This window comes from Coffea arabica, chromosome 4c (assembly GCF_036785885.1).
Source record: "Coffea arabica cultivar ET-39 chromosome 4c, Coffea Arabica ET-39 HiFi, whole genome shotgun sequence".
Classification (NCBI taxonomy): domain Eukaryota; kingdom Viridiplantae; phylum Streptophyta; class Magnoliopsida; order Gentianales; family Rubiaceae; genus Coffea; species Coffea arabica.
The window spans coordinates 43084135-43096480 of record NC_092316.1 but is presented as its reverse complement, the minus strand read 5'-3'; the positions used below and the strand labels follow the sequence as shown (position 1 = coordinate 43096480).

At 39.4% G+C, this 12346-nt stretch overlaps 1 protein-coding gene across 3 annotated transcripts; it reads right to left on the bottom strand.

Moving 5' to 3' along the window:
- Positions 1-712: 712 nt before the first annotated feature.
- On the bottom strand, positions 713-11663 carry LOC113740178 (uncharacterized). 3 transcript variants are annotated; one of them, XM_027267704.2, is made up of 9 exons: positions 10471-11663; positions 8379-8775; positions 5708-8199; positions 5482-5627; positions 3397-5292; positions 3156-3204; positions 2816-3063; positions 2583-2690; positions 713-1433 (listed from the first exon to the last, which is right to left on the bottom strand). In XM_027267704.2, the coding sequence occupies exons 2-9, from the start codon at positions 8569-8571 to the stop codon at positions 1199-1201; spliced, it is 5367 nt and encodes a 1788-aa protein (XP_027123505.2). In that variant the 5' UTR covers positions 8572-8775; positions 10471-11663; the 3' UTR covers positions 713-1198. The 3 variants fall into 3 exon arrangements, with proteins under 3 accessions (XP_027123505.2, XP_027123507.2, XP_071902332.1); XM_027267706.2 differs by having other exon boundaries at positions 8382-8775; positions 10471-11662; XM_072046231.1 differs by lacking the exon at positions 8379-8775 and having other exon boundaries at positions 10471-11662.
- Positions 11664-12346: the final 683 nt, after the last annotated feature.

Here is a 12346-nt window from a genome sequence, read left to right as displayed (position 1 = left end):
TGACACTAGTTGCTTATGTTTAAAGCTGCAATCAATTTCAAGGCAGGCTGACAACATATCCATTACTAGAGGAATAGCAAAAAATACTAAATAGCAAGACCCTGTAGAAGCAACTAAGACAAATGAAAGACCAGAAGAATATAAACACATGCGTGCACAATACATACACACACACATACAACCTGTATTTCCCAACATTAGCTTTCCGAATCATTCCATAATGAAAATAAACTTGGATGAAGTTGGGGATTGAGAAGTGAGGAACTGTAAACTATTTGGATTCATCCCAGTTTAGGGAAACTATGGTTCTAATTCTAAAACTTCAATTTAAGCACACACTTCCATGACTAATTTACAACCAGTTTCCATGCAGCCTCATTAAACACAAAACAGACTGTATCGAGTAAAGAAGTCAGCATCCTCTAATTCACAAAGTAATCAGGAGACAATAGATGGCCAACATTCAGTACAACATATATGTGCCACAAGCTTAAAATGAGAGATGTCAATCTCAAACCCACCTCAAATAGCAGCTTTGTAGATCCTCACAATAGACACACAAATCTTCACTACTGCCAAATTTGTCAATTGAGTCAATTAATCAACTCTTAAATAGAACCGCAGCTACCTTCTTCCAACACCAGAAGCATCCAATACAAAGTACACTGCATCAAACTTAGCATTTTTCTGACCCAAAATAACAAGGAAAAAGTAAAAACATGTAAAGCAAATATACATTCAGAGCAAAATAATACCCACCAAGTCAAGGACATGCAGGCAAACAAATTTCCTAAGATAATCCAATTTAAAGAACCTCGACCCTTGCTGAAGAAGTAGCCATTAAACATGCGCTACAAGTTGATATGAGAAATATATTATGTGTTATATATATCCTAACTACTTTTGCATATCTTTGATGTATCAGGCTGCAATTGTATACTCCCCACTTTCACCAAAAATCATGGGGCACCCCAAGTCCTTTCAAATTCCAGAGAGATGTACAGGAGCTGAACTTACATTGCGCAATAATGACATCGCATTCAAAGAGGCAAATTTAGTACTTTCACTCTTCCTTTCAGCAATCTCATTGTCTTTTTCTGTGTTGGTGCAAGTGCCAGTGTACAGCCAGCACGAAAATGTACCAAGGATGCGAGGATGTGAGGAGACAGCCAGAAAAAGGGGAAATTTTAATTAATAATCATAATGAACAACATTGTACTCTGGTGGGGAGATTCCTAGGCAAAGGAAGAGCAGTAACATATCTCTGAGGATGGGGTTTCTGAGTATTAGCAGCTGCATTAGACGAAGATGCAGCCTCATTATTGTCAGCCTGCCCTCGTCCATGGAATTTAGCAAAACGATTAATCACCGAGAACTTCTCTAGATCTTGACATTCCACTACCAAGTCCAAAACTGACACTCTCTTGTCCAACCTACATCAAAAGATGCAAAGAATTAGGGCAGGAAACCAGAAACATGATAAGAACCTCGCCACCAACCCGTTGACCCAAAAAATTGCCCAACAGAAAGCACATTTGTCAGAGAACAAAGGTTTTTTTTTTTTTTTTTTTTTTTTTTTTGGCCCAGGGGGTTGGGGGAAGTAAGATAGCAAGAAACCAAAATGCAAAACTGTAGACAAACTAATAATCCTGGCTCCTTTTTTCTTCTTTTTTTTTTTTTGTTTTGGGGGGGGGGGGGGGGAACTAAGTGGAAGGTCTTGAACCCAAATCCCTCCCCCCTTACCACCCAGCCCAACCCTCCACACCCCCGGAAAAAAAAAAAAAAAACCTTGGCTCTAACATCAAAATTGTGGCACTAATAAAAAAGCAAGTAAATTGGTGTATTTTCAAATTTCTTGGACCAAATGAAGTAATATAATGTTTTCATTTAATTCACTAATCCTCTCCCCCCCCCTCCCCCTTCCCAAGACATAATCTTGCAACTAATATGCGCTTTAATTCATCATTATTTTTGTCCTACTATAGTCAATGTGCAAAGCTGTAAGGACTGTGACCATGTTTTTTGAAACAATACAAGTCAAAAACTACATTCTGAAGGGCAAAACTGCTCATACATTTTAGTCAAACAGATTATCAGGGAAGTATGTTGACCATTTTACAATCAGATTAAAAGATAGAATGAAATTGTAAAGAAGCAAAATTTTCTTGGAAAACAGACCACCAAGTTCAGAAATTGACTGATAGATCAGACACGCATCTAGTATCCAAAACTCGAGTATGCACTGTTTCTCCTCTACCATGATGAATCAATTGATTTAATGTTTTTAGGTTAGCCAAATGTTTCAAGGTGAACTCATGTGCATGCCTTTGCTATCTTTCACACAAATGAACAGCTAATTATGGATTTGAATATGCTACAAACTTAAAGAATCAGCAGAGACAAACAAAGTCCTCTCAGCAGAAATGGACAAAATTGTTAAAGCAGATGGATCCAAATATAATCCACTCAAAAGTAAAAACTATTACAGCCAACATACACCTTTCTCCGTACTCGTTAAATTAGATCCTTCGGAACCATCCTGCAGAAACCAAAGCTTAACAAGATGAAGATGCAAAAATTACCGCAAAAATTCATCTTCAAGCCTTCTTGCTCTTGCTGTGAAATCATCCATGACTTTCAACAGAAGCTGATCTTCAACGCTTTCTGATGTTCTGCATTCATCAATATCCCTAGAGAGTCATTTGAAATTGAAGCCATCAGAAATACAATAAAATGGCGAATAATCAACAACTGCTGTTATGTCACTCATGTGACTAAAAAACTAGCATAGCATTAAAAAAAAAAAAGTTATTACCTGTTTATGCTATCACGTAGCATATTGGACTTGTCATTTGTGAGTGAGACAAGACTGCATGCATCACCTAATGCTAATCTCGAAATCGAGTAACCCACACTCTCATACTCTAAATTAGCATCCAGAGACAGTATTGCTGCTGGTGGAGGGCGAAGTAATTTTTGCATAAGCTGTGTTGTCAAGATAAGCCTTCTTTTTGGTTTAAGCATCAGTGATCCATCTTCCATCAATTCAACATCATCTTCAACCTATAATGACAAAAGAAGCCACCAGAGCTTGAAACCATGTAAAGAAATAAATAAATTCACAAAAAAGGATCTATTCAAAAACACCACCACACCTTGTCAACAAGTCGGTTTGCTGCTTTAGCCCACCCAATCTCTGCCATGCTGTCAGCAGTCAAAACCACAAGAATTAGTGGATAAGAAAATCAAGTTAATGCTTTTCTTCAAATAAAAAATGTATTTTCTTCTATTCTGTTTCCTTTTTATATATAGAAATGGCAAGTGGCATCCGTTGAGTACAAAATTACTGTGTTTTTCTTCTAAAACTCATTAATAGGTCCCACTAACGATACACACCTGATATTTTTAAGACATCGGGAACCTTGTGACACTTCTTTGTGCCAGGGATTAAGTTCATAAGTGGCACTCTTGCGCTTCTTGGTTTTCGATATTACTGGATGCTGACCACTGGCAATGGAAGGCAAAATCTGAGAAGATAAATACTCGGCTGCTAGTGAGGGGGTTGCTGTATGCCTGATGCTACCAACTTGATTCGTTTCCACAGCAGCAGCACTCGATGGCTCCATTGAATTGAGGGTGTGCAAGCCACTGGAAGATTTTCCAAGAGTGTAAGGCTGTTCCCCAGTCTTAAAAATGGCAGGTTTGCGTGCATCATACATAGGCAAGATCTGCCCATTTTTGAAGGTTCCATACTGATTAAACCAGGAAGGAGCCATCTGGGGACTGATCTTAGAGTGGTCAATTTTGGTCGAGGCAGCACTATTACTGCTCTGAGAACCATCTCGACTAAATGCAAGCACACTCTGAGACGCTATATTACCATGTTCAGAAGCAAGATTCCTTTCCATACTATTTTCAGGTGCTGAGAAGCTCAGCATGGTAGGATCTACAGAAGGAAGTGTCTTCCGGGGAACTAATGCATCTCCAACGACAGCAGTGAGATCATTTGATTGCCCAGCTATAGGAGGTACAAGCTGACCACCTAGACCATTATCTGATCCTTTCATTCTTTTCAAGACCCTAGTGCTTGGATCGTCGTCTGCACTCTTCATGGCCTGCATTTGGTTCAACAATGAATAATTTTGCTGAAGCAAGTTATTTGGTTTCAGAGACCGGCCAAAGGCTTCAATATCTCTTTGCGTTGACACAGAATTTGCAGGAGATCCATCTGATAAAGTCCTTACAATGGGTTCCTTTCCCTGTGATTCATTCATCTTCTGAACAAGGTTCATATTTTCTGAAGAAGGTAGCTGGCTAGCACGTTCCTTTGTAAGCTGTTCTTCCTCAGAACGGAAGCCTTGTGCATTCACACAATTTGCACCAAACTCAGATTGAAGGTTTCCTTGTTTACCATCTTGATCACATTGATTTAGAGAAGCAGAAGTTAAATTTCCAACATTCATTTGATTTGACTGGGGAAATTGTGAAGACACCTTACGATACTGAGCACCCAATAAATGTTGTGCTGCAGTGACATTGCTCCACATATTTGGCAATGCTTTAGAGGAGGTGCCTTGCAGAGAAGTATTAGACACAGTCGAAGGCTGAGAAACAAGTACAGGCTTGCCAGCTGAAACTTGTGTGGCTAGAATTTTTCCAGGCAGAATGTTTGTACTGATTTGCTTGGTACCTGATAAAACAGAGTTACCTTGAGGAATGCTCGCAGCCTCATTAGGAAAAGAGGTCTCCAAAGATTGACTAGATCTTGACAACCGTCCACTAGCCCAAGCAATCTCTTGAATTTGTAGCTGACCTCTTGAATGAGGAAAACCAGAATTAAACGGTGAAGAGAAGTTTCCAGTCATATTATATGGGGAGCTTTGACTGCCCGTCTGACTAGGTACTCCAGCTCTATTATTCTCTCCAAGCGATCTTTCACTGGAAGAAGGCATAGACTGAACAAAAGATGAGGGAACCAACGGTGCTTGACCCTTCTGTCCAATTTCAGATGCCGCATGGGTGGTTAGAAGCAAGGAGCTTACGCCCTGCAGGGAGTTTTGAGAGGACAAGGACTGGCTTGGTATTGGCAGCCGTTGCATTGGAGGACCAAGTTGTAAACCAAAGCCCTGAGAGTTGGAAGACTGGCTCCGTTGAAGCCGACTAACAGACCCATCAGAGTTTTCTGCTTGAGCTGTCTCAGACGCTGCATTGGGCTCAGAAGCAATGGCATGCATCATAGCAGCATGCTCCCTTGACTGATCAACCTTGTGAAGTAGCTCTAGCATGTTTCGACTACAACAACGATCACAGCAGTGAATGCATTCAAGTACAAATACAAATTAGTGAGGGAAAAAGAAATGAGCAGTAGAATAGAACTTAAAAACTGCAGCAAATCATGAACAAGGTTCCTGATATAGAAGATTTTTTAAGTTTTCATTTACCAAAACATGCCAAAATATAATTCAAAACCAAATCAATTACCTCGATTGAGAAGTCTTGTCTTGTGTGCCTAAATCCAAAGATCTGTTGAATGGAGAAGATATATTAGGAACTGAACCGGGGAAGTTGCCTGGGGAGTGCACCTCATCAAATCCTATGTTGTTCCTTTGCATATCAGCTGATTGCCCCTATAAATCAATATTATCCAATTTAGCATGTGTGGCAATTAACACATGTATTACTCATGACTAAAGTGTAATATATTCACCTTTTCTGTGTCAACTGAATTTTTTGGCACCTGACTGAATAACTTTGACTGCCCAAAATGAGAGGCAGGCTGTGAATGGATTGGCTTTTTTGATCCACAAGGAAGTTCAACATCATCATCCAAGTTTCCCATGGGATGAAATTGAAACTTCCGAGAAGTCAGATTTTTCCTAGCCATTTGATTGGATGACTTTTGATTGCCAGCAGACAAAGTCCTTGAATCAATAGCATCTGCAGCAGCATTTTCCTTTTGACCACCAGCGGAAGTATGGTGGGACATATTAGAGCGGTAGCTGTCGTTAGAGTTCTCCTGTTTATCACTATTCTCCATATCATGCCCTCTACCTTCCTCCTTACTAGAGCAAATCTTATTCCCATGCTGTGAACCTCCTAGAACTTCACCAGCTTTATAATTAACCAATGGATCAGCATTTTTCCAAGAATTGAGATGATAACTGTTTGGAAGAAACTGACTACTTCCCTCACCAGCCCTTATGGTACTTGAATCCGATAATGCAGCAGCATTATTTGATCGAAAGCCCTCTTTATTCAATTGGGAACTTCTCAAGGCAGATTTTACCTGCTCCATTTCAGATGCTGCATCACGACCAGAATGAGAGTTAAACAGGGCTCCACCATCAACCACTTCCCTATGCATAGTTTGCTTATGATCATTGCTTTGAGAATGTTGCAATGAGTTTTCAGTCCCTTGAACAGTTACTCCCGCATCTTCATAGGGTGTTATGGACCCAAAAACATTCCAGCCGTTTGGTTTATTTAACAGTTGTCTAGATGCACTGCTCTCAGCATCAAGAGAATGAGATAAATTTCCATGCAATTGACTCCCTTCAGCACCAGACTTCAGAACTGGAATACCATTTGACCACCTTCCACCATCTGCAGAGGATTGATCAAGTCCTTGAGAAGGATTTGCCTGCAGTCTTTGAGCAGTTTCATATGAAAATTTGCGTTCAAATTGCTGGAATCCCAGGGCATTCTGATAGTTTTTCACCATGTTTGAGTCACCTGATGGAGGAGCGGTTCCCGAAGCAAAAGATGATGCCATGGGCAAATGGTCATTGGCCAAAGGTGTCTGCAGCTTCCTACCATCATCACATGACAGTACATGCTGATTCCCTGAAGGAATATCATTATTTTGAAACGTTAAACCACTCCATTCTTCTTGTAACCCAGTGTCACTACCAGAAGTTTCTGCAACAGCAGACTGCATAAGAGCACTCCAAGTGCCACTTTGAATGGAAGAAAATCCACTCAATCCTGCACCATCGAACGGATTAGAGCCCTCTGCCCCCATGTTAGGGCCCTTTCCAAAGGCAGCCCAGATATCATCTGAACCATACAAAATCCGCTCTTCTGTAGGATCTAAGGTAACATCATCCCTTGAAGCAATATCTTGTCTCTCTGTTTTTCCCTGCAAGGTCTCAGGTGGAACCAGTTGTTCCTGCCTCCGACGGAATTCCCCTGTCTGTTCATTTCTCTGCATGGAGTTCGCTTGGTGGACATTCTCCATATCTATTCCACTACCTAAAGCTTGACCAGAACCATGTCCAAAAGAATTTTCAGCTTGAAATCTCTGCCTAGCAATTGAATTCCTATCGTGCATACTAACTTGACCAGGAAATGCTGTATACTGGTTACCAGGAAGAGAGTTACCAAAGCTTACTTGTTGCTGAGCTGAAGGTTTTTCTGTCACCATCTGAGGATATTGATTTAGACTGCCTCTGGAGCTAGATATAGGAACTCCATAAAGAGATTGTTCAACCTGTTGAGGAACTAAATCTACCATTCGCTGTGTCTGACCTTGATTGGGTGAAAAAACAAGTCCATTTGAGGATCCTTGCATAGCTGGTGGATGCTGCTGCACCCAGTTTGCATTACCAAACTCACTTGCCCAATGGTAACCCAATGCATCAGAGTTGACAGCACTGCTAATCAGAGGAGTGGGTTGGCTACCAGATGACTGTTTGGCAAAGGGAGGCATCTGATTAAGTAGACCCTGCTGCCTTGCATCCATTTGCTGAAGTTGCTGCTGCCTTTGAAGCTCCTGCATCCTCATGAGCATAAATTGCTGCACTTGGATATCATTTGGCCCAGGCGACTGATGCTGCAAAGACTGCAGCATACTTAATTGCTGATGGTTCATCTGCTGTTGACCACCAAAAAAGTCAAAACCTACAGGGGGTCCAGACGTATCGGACCTAACTGAAGATTTTCCTTGATTTTCAGGAGCACTAACTTGTTGTGATCCTATAGTTCTCGAGGTTAGATTACGCTGATCGGAACTTGTATCCATTGACAGAAAATTTGTTTCATCTTGCCTCGTCTGGTAGAACTGATTGCCATACATGACATTGAAATTTGGTTGATGGCTTTGCGTCTGACTCTTACCAAATTCAGGCCTTGGAGATGATTGAGCAAAGGTCAAGCCATGTGATCCATGGAATGGGTTACCAACCTGTCCTCTATCACTACCTGCTCATGAAAAAAAAAAAAAACATATGTCCAATTGGCTATTAGAGAATCATCCAAAGAAGTTAGAAATCAACTACGAACAAAAGCCAAAAAGACAGGCTTTTATAAGCAATTGAGGAAAACTATAGGAGCTTAGGGAAAAAGTCAAAATAAAGTCATTCAAGCAGTCAATCTACTACTACCTGATTGCTGTAGATTGTAGTTTTTTGTGGTGGTACTTATTAGACCAACTTGTCTCTGGCTTCCAGGCCACAAATTACTACTTAAGACAGACCAATTCCCGTCCAGAGCTTGTGTATGATTCTGTCCCTGGGGCAAATTATCTTGTGCAAAAAAATTGTGAACTCTATCTCCAACTTCGTTGCCAGGCATAGATGATTAGAACCCAAAATCCTCGCACTTAGTGTGCTCGGCGTAAATCAACAAAATAATGATCTAACAAGAGTTTCAAGAATACTTCTCTATTACTCTGCTTATGTTGCAGCAAATAATTCATCAAAATAAAAAATAAAGCTTCATGACTGTTGTCCAAACCCAAGCATCAATCCGCAATCAATTTTCCAGCCTCAAAATGTCCTGACAAAAATCAGCCCATTTTTTTCATAAACACTCGACATGTTAAAAAATGACCGAAGAACATTAGAAAGACAATATAACCAGCAAAGCAAACAAGAATGAAAAGATGCATGATTCATTTAAAATACAAATTTGACAATTGAATTTGAAAACACAATTTCAGAAAAAGAATAGGAGAAATATAATCAGAGTTGTCTTGCATGATTCAGACCTTTGCAAAATAGCTTTTATGCTCTGTCCTCATAACAAAGTGCAATATACTGGTATCGAAGGTCCAGAAAAGGTGAAAAACCTACTTAAAATGATGAAATCTATCTTGCTGCTAAGCAGAGCAAGCGTGTATTCCAAGATTCCATGCTCAAGTTCTAGAAAAATTTATGCTCATCCTGTACAGCTGACACCATAATCAAAGATGCACATTCTAAATATATCCAAACTTCATGATGAGGAGATACATGACCATCTCCAGCCACTACTTTTTCTCCAAATTAAATAGCTACTCAACACCTCCATCATCATACATGTGCTTGCAAGCTTTCCCAACCTACTTGTAGTTCCATTACATTTAAAGAAAGTCATAAATCCAAGCATCATCACTCCCATGTCAAGCAAATTACATGATCCACTTGTTTACGTCACCACAAATAAATCAATCCGTTGTGGCACTTCACCACACAACTATTGGTATATTGCCAGACAAAAACAAAGGCGCTAGTTCCCATTATGAACCCTCATCTCTTCTCATGTGTACACTACTATGTTCAATAATCTGCAACATCTACTACAATAAAATAGATAACTAAAAGTCCATACTAGCAATAAATACTAGGAAATGGATTGGATTCATCAAATCTAAATTACATGTGTCGTAAATGCAGCAAATTTTATGAGGTATTTCATCCTTTACTGCAAGATAAAGATTCACAACCAGCCTATAAAAGGAACCACCATCGCATTTCTGTAGCACCATACAAAATGGTAAAACTTCATCTTTCCAGTTCTGAAAAGTAAAAACAAACTAAGAGCTACTAAAACTTCAAACTTAAAACAAATTTGGGTTTCATTATGCATTCCTACAAATTAACTTCTCCTACTACTCAAAAATTTAATTATAAAAAAAAAGAGAGAGAGGAAGAAACAAAAGCCATAGCACATTAATCAGATTACCAAAGTAGAAACCTTCTCAAGCGGAAGATGACAAAACTAAACCATGGCTTTAATTACTCATGGGGCTCTGACGAACCTATTAACCCTGACGATTCTACATTCGACAAATGCATCAACATGTCATGCAAAAAAACAGTCTCTTCTATCATCCTTAAAGTGAAGCACTCAAGGCCAAAAGGGAAAGAAGCCCTAAGGATGAAAATTGCAAAGCCTGAGACTTTACCAGTTAAACAAAAGTGTAACGATTGTCTAAGCTATAGTCCAGCCAAGATCAAAAAATCCACTTGCATGGCAATTCAAAAACGCAATCCCGAATTAAATCGAAAACTGAAAATGCAAAGCAATTCTCAGCTGCGGATAAGCCTTACCTAAGCCTAAAATGCTAAAACCCTCTCCAAAAAAAAGCCAATCAAATGCAAACACTGGTGTTTATCACTCAGCCAATATAACTAATTATATGCAAGAGAGAAAATTAGGGTTTGAGATGAGCACACGATTATACTGTGTAAATGAAAGCCAGAAACTTACGTGAATCTTGCGCGCGTGAAAAATGGAGCTGAAAATCGATCGTTCAAAATTGGGCAAATTCTAGGGTTTTTGAGTCGGGCGAGAGAAATGGGGGATGAGCTTTTTCGCTTTGAAGAGAGAGAAAGTAAGAAGTGCGTGAGTGTGTGAGAGAGAAAGGGGAAAATGAGGGGTTTTTCAGAGAGAAAGTGTGAGAGAGATAAAGTGATCTTAAAATAGAGTGCGAAATTTTCAACGAACTGCGAAAGAGCGAGCGAGCGATGGGACTGTAGGTTCGGGAACGAAGCTGAGCCTCGGGAAGAGGTTGGGTTTCATTGGTTACGCTGGGAAGAGATAGGACCTAGAGGGAATTAGGTGGTCCGGCAACTGAGTCGTACCATGGTGAGAAAGAAGGTGCGCACCTTTTTAAATTTTTGAGGGTAAGATTAAAATGGTCGCTGTTAACCCCCTAAAGATTTACCCAATCAAAATTAACTCCCACAAAATTACTTACTAGTACAACAAAGTAATATCTCCAGTCTTGGAATGCTAAATCCATACTTTTAAGCTGTATTTGCATATGTGATGATAGGTCCATTTGAATGATTTGTTTTTTGGAGAATTTATTTAAAATTTTACTGTAGTTCATTAAAGAAATTTTAGAAAAAAATTTTGTGTATTTGGAGGATAGTTGTAAAACTTCGTCACCCTCCACGCGTCACATACCTTGGTATCATCACCACCATAGTCCCCACCTCCACCGCACGATGCCGCTCTCCCCCTCACTTCCCCCACCACCTCTCCTTTTCCACGTCACCTCTTCTTTTACTCATTCTCCTCTATTCTTCCTCCCTTCAACCCTTCTCTTCTTGCCATATCACCATTTTCCCTCCTCCTTCTCTCTAGATCTAGTATTACCCAAATCTGAGGAGACGCAGAAGAGATAGATAGCGATTAGATCTCGTCCAAATCTAGGGAAGGATGGGGAAGGTGGTGGCTAGGCAAGGGAAGGGAAGGGAAGGGGAAATGAAAGAGGAGGAGAATGACAATGAGAAAAGGTGGCACGAAAAGAGAGAGGGGTAGTGGTAGAAATGATGGGGAAAAGTGGTGACTAATGGAGGTGGTGGCGAAGGCTAGGCGACAATGGTGGGAGGAAATGATATGGTAAGGAATGGTGGTAATAGGAGGAGGAAAGGAATGCGTTTTTTTAGTGTTTTGGCGATGTGTTTTTGATGTTTTGATGTATATATTATAAAATTTGAGGTGCTTTAATAAGTTACTATAAATAAAATTGTAATAAAATTTTATCTATTAAAAAACATGCAAAAAAGCCAAATAGTGTTGATGTATCAATGACTTATATTAGTTTTTTATTTACCAGAATAGGGTAACACAAAATGCAAAACTCATCATTTATCCATGTCAAAGTTAAATTGAAGAAAAATAAATGCAAGTGAACTTTTACTCAAGCGAATTCAATTGTGGAGTGCTAGAGAGATATAGTAATGTGTTTGTGTGTCTTTATATGTGTGCATGTGTGTGTGTAAAAAAAGAGAGAAGGGAGAAAATTGGAGATTATAAGGCAATATTGATAAACTCAGACCGGATAGCAATTTTGGTAGGATCGGTTAGACCAATCTAAAAAATCCGCTAAAGTTAGCATGATGTTATAATTATTTTATATCTTTATAAGTTTCAGAAATATTGAAATTAAGTTTTTGGTTATATTAGGCCAATCATGAAAAATTTTCCAAAAATATTGACTTGCAATCAAATATTCACCTAATAATCATATATAAAAATGTAAATTCATAGTTAAAATATGTCCATTCTCTAAAACAACTTGAAAAACTAAATTAAAACAAATTAATGCAAGTTAGAATCGCTGATGCTAAATTAA

What these genes read in the sequence shown, in the direction of transcription:
- LOC113740178 (XM_027267704.2), bottom strand. Translation starts at nt 8,571, where the DNA reads ATGCCTGGCAACGAAGTTGGAGATAGAGTTCACAATTTTTTTGCACAA. An exon ending in GACAAGACTTCTCAATCGAG is followed by an intron (nt 5,293 to 5,481) that starts GTAATTGATTTG and finishes TCGTTGTTGTAG; the next exon opens with TCGAAACATGCTAGAGCTAC. An exon ending in CTACGTGATAGCATAAACAG is followed by an intron (nt 2,691 to 2,815) that starts GTAATAACTTTT and finishes ATGACTCTCTAG; the next exon opens with GGATATTGATGAATGCAGAA.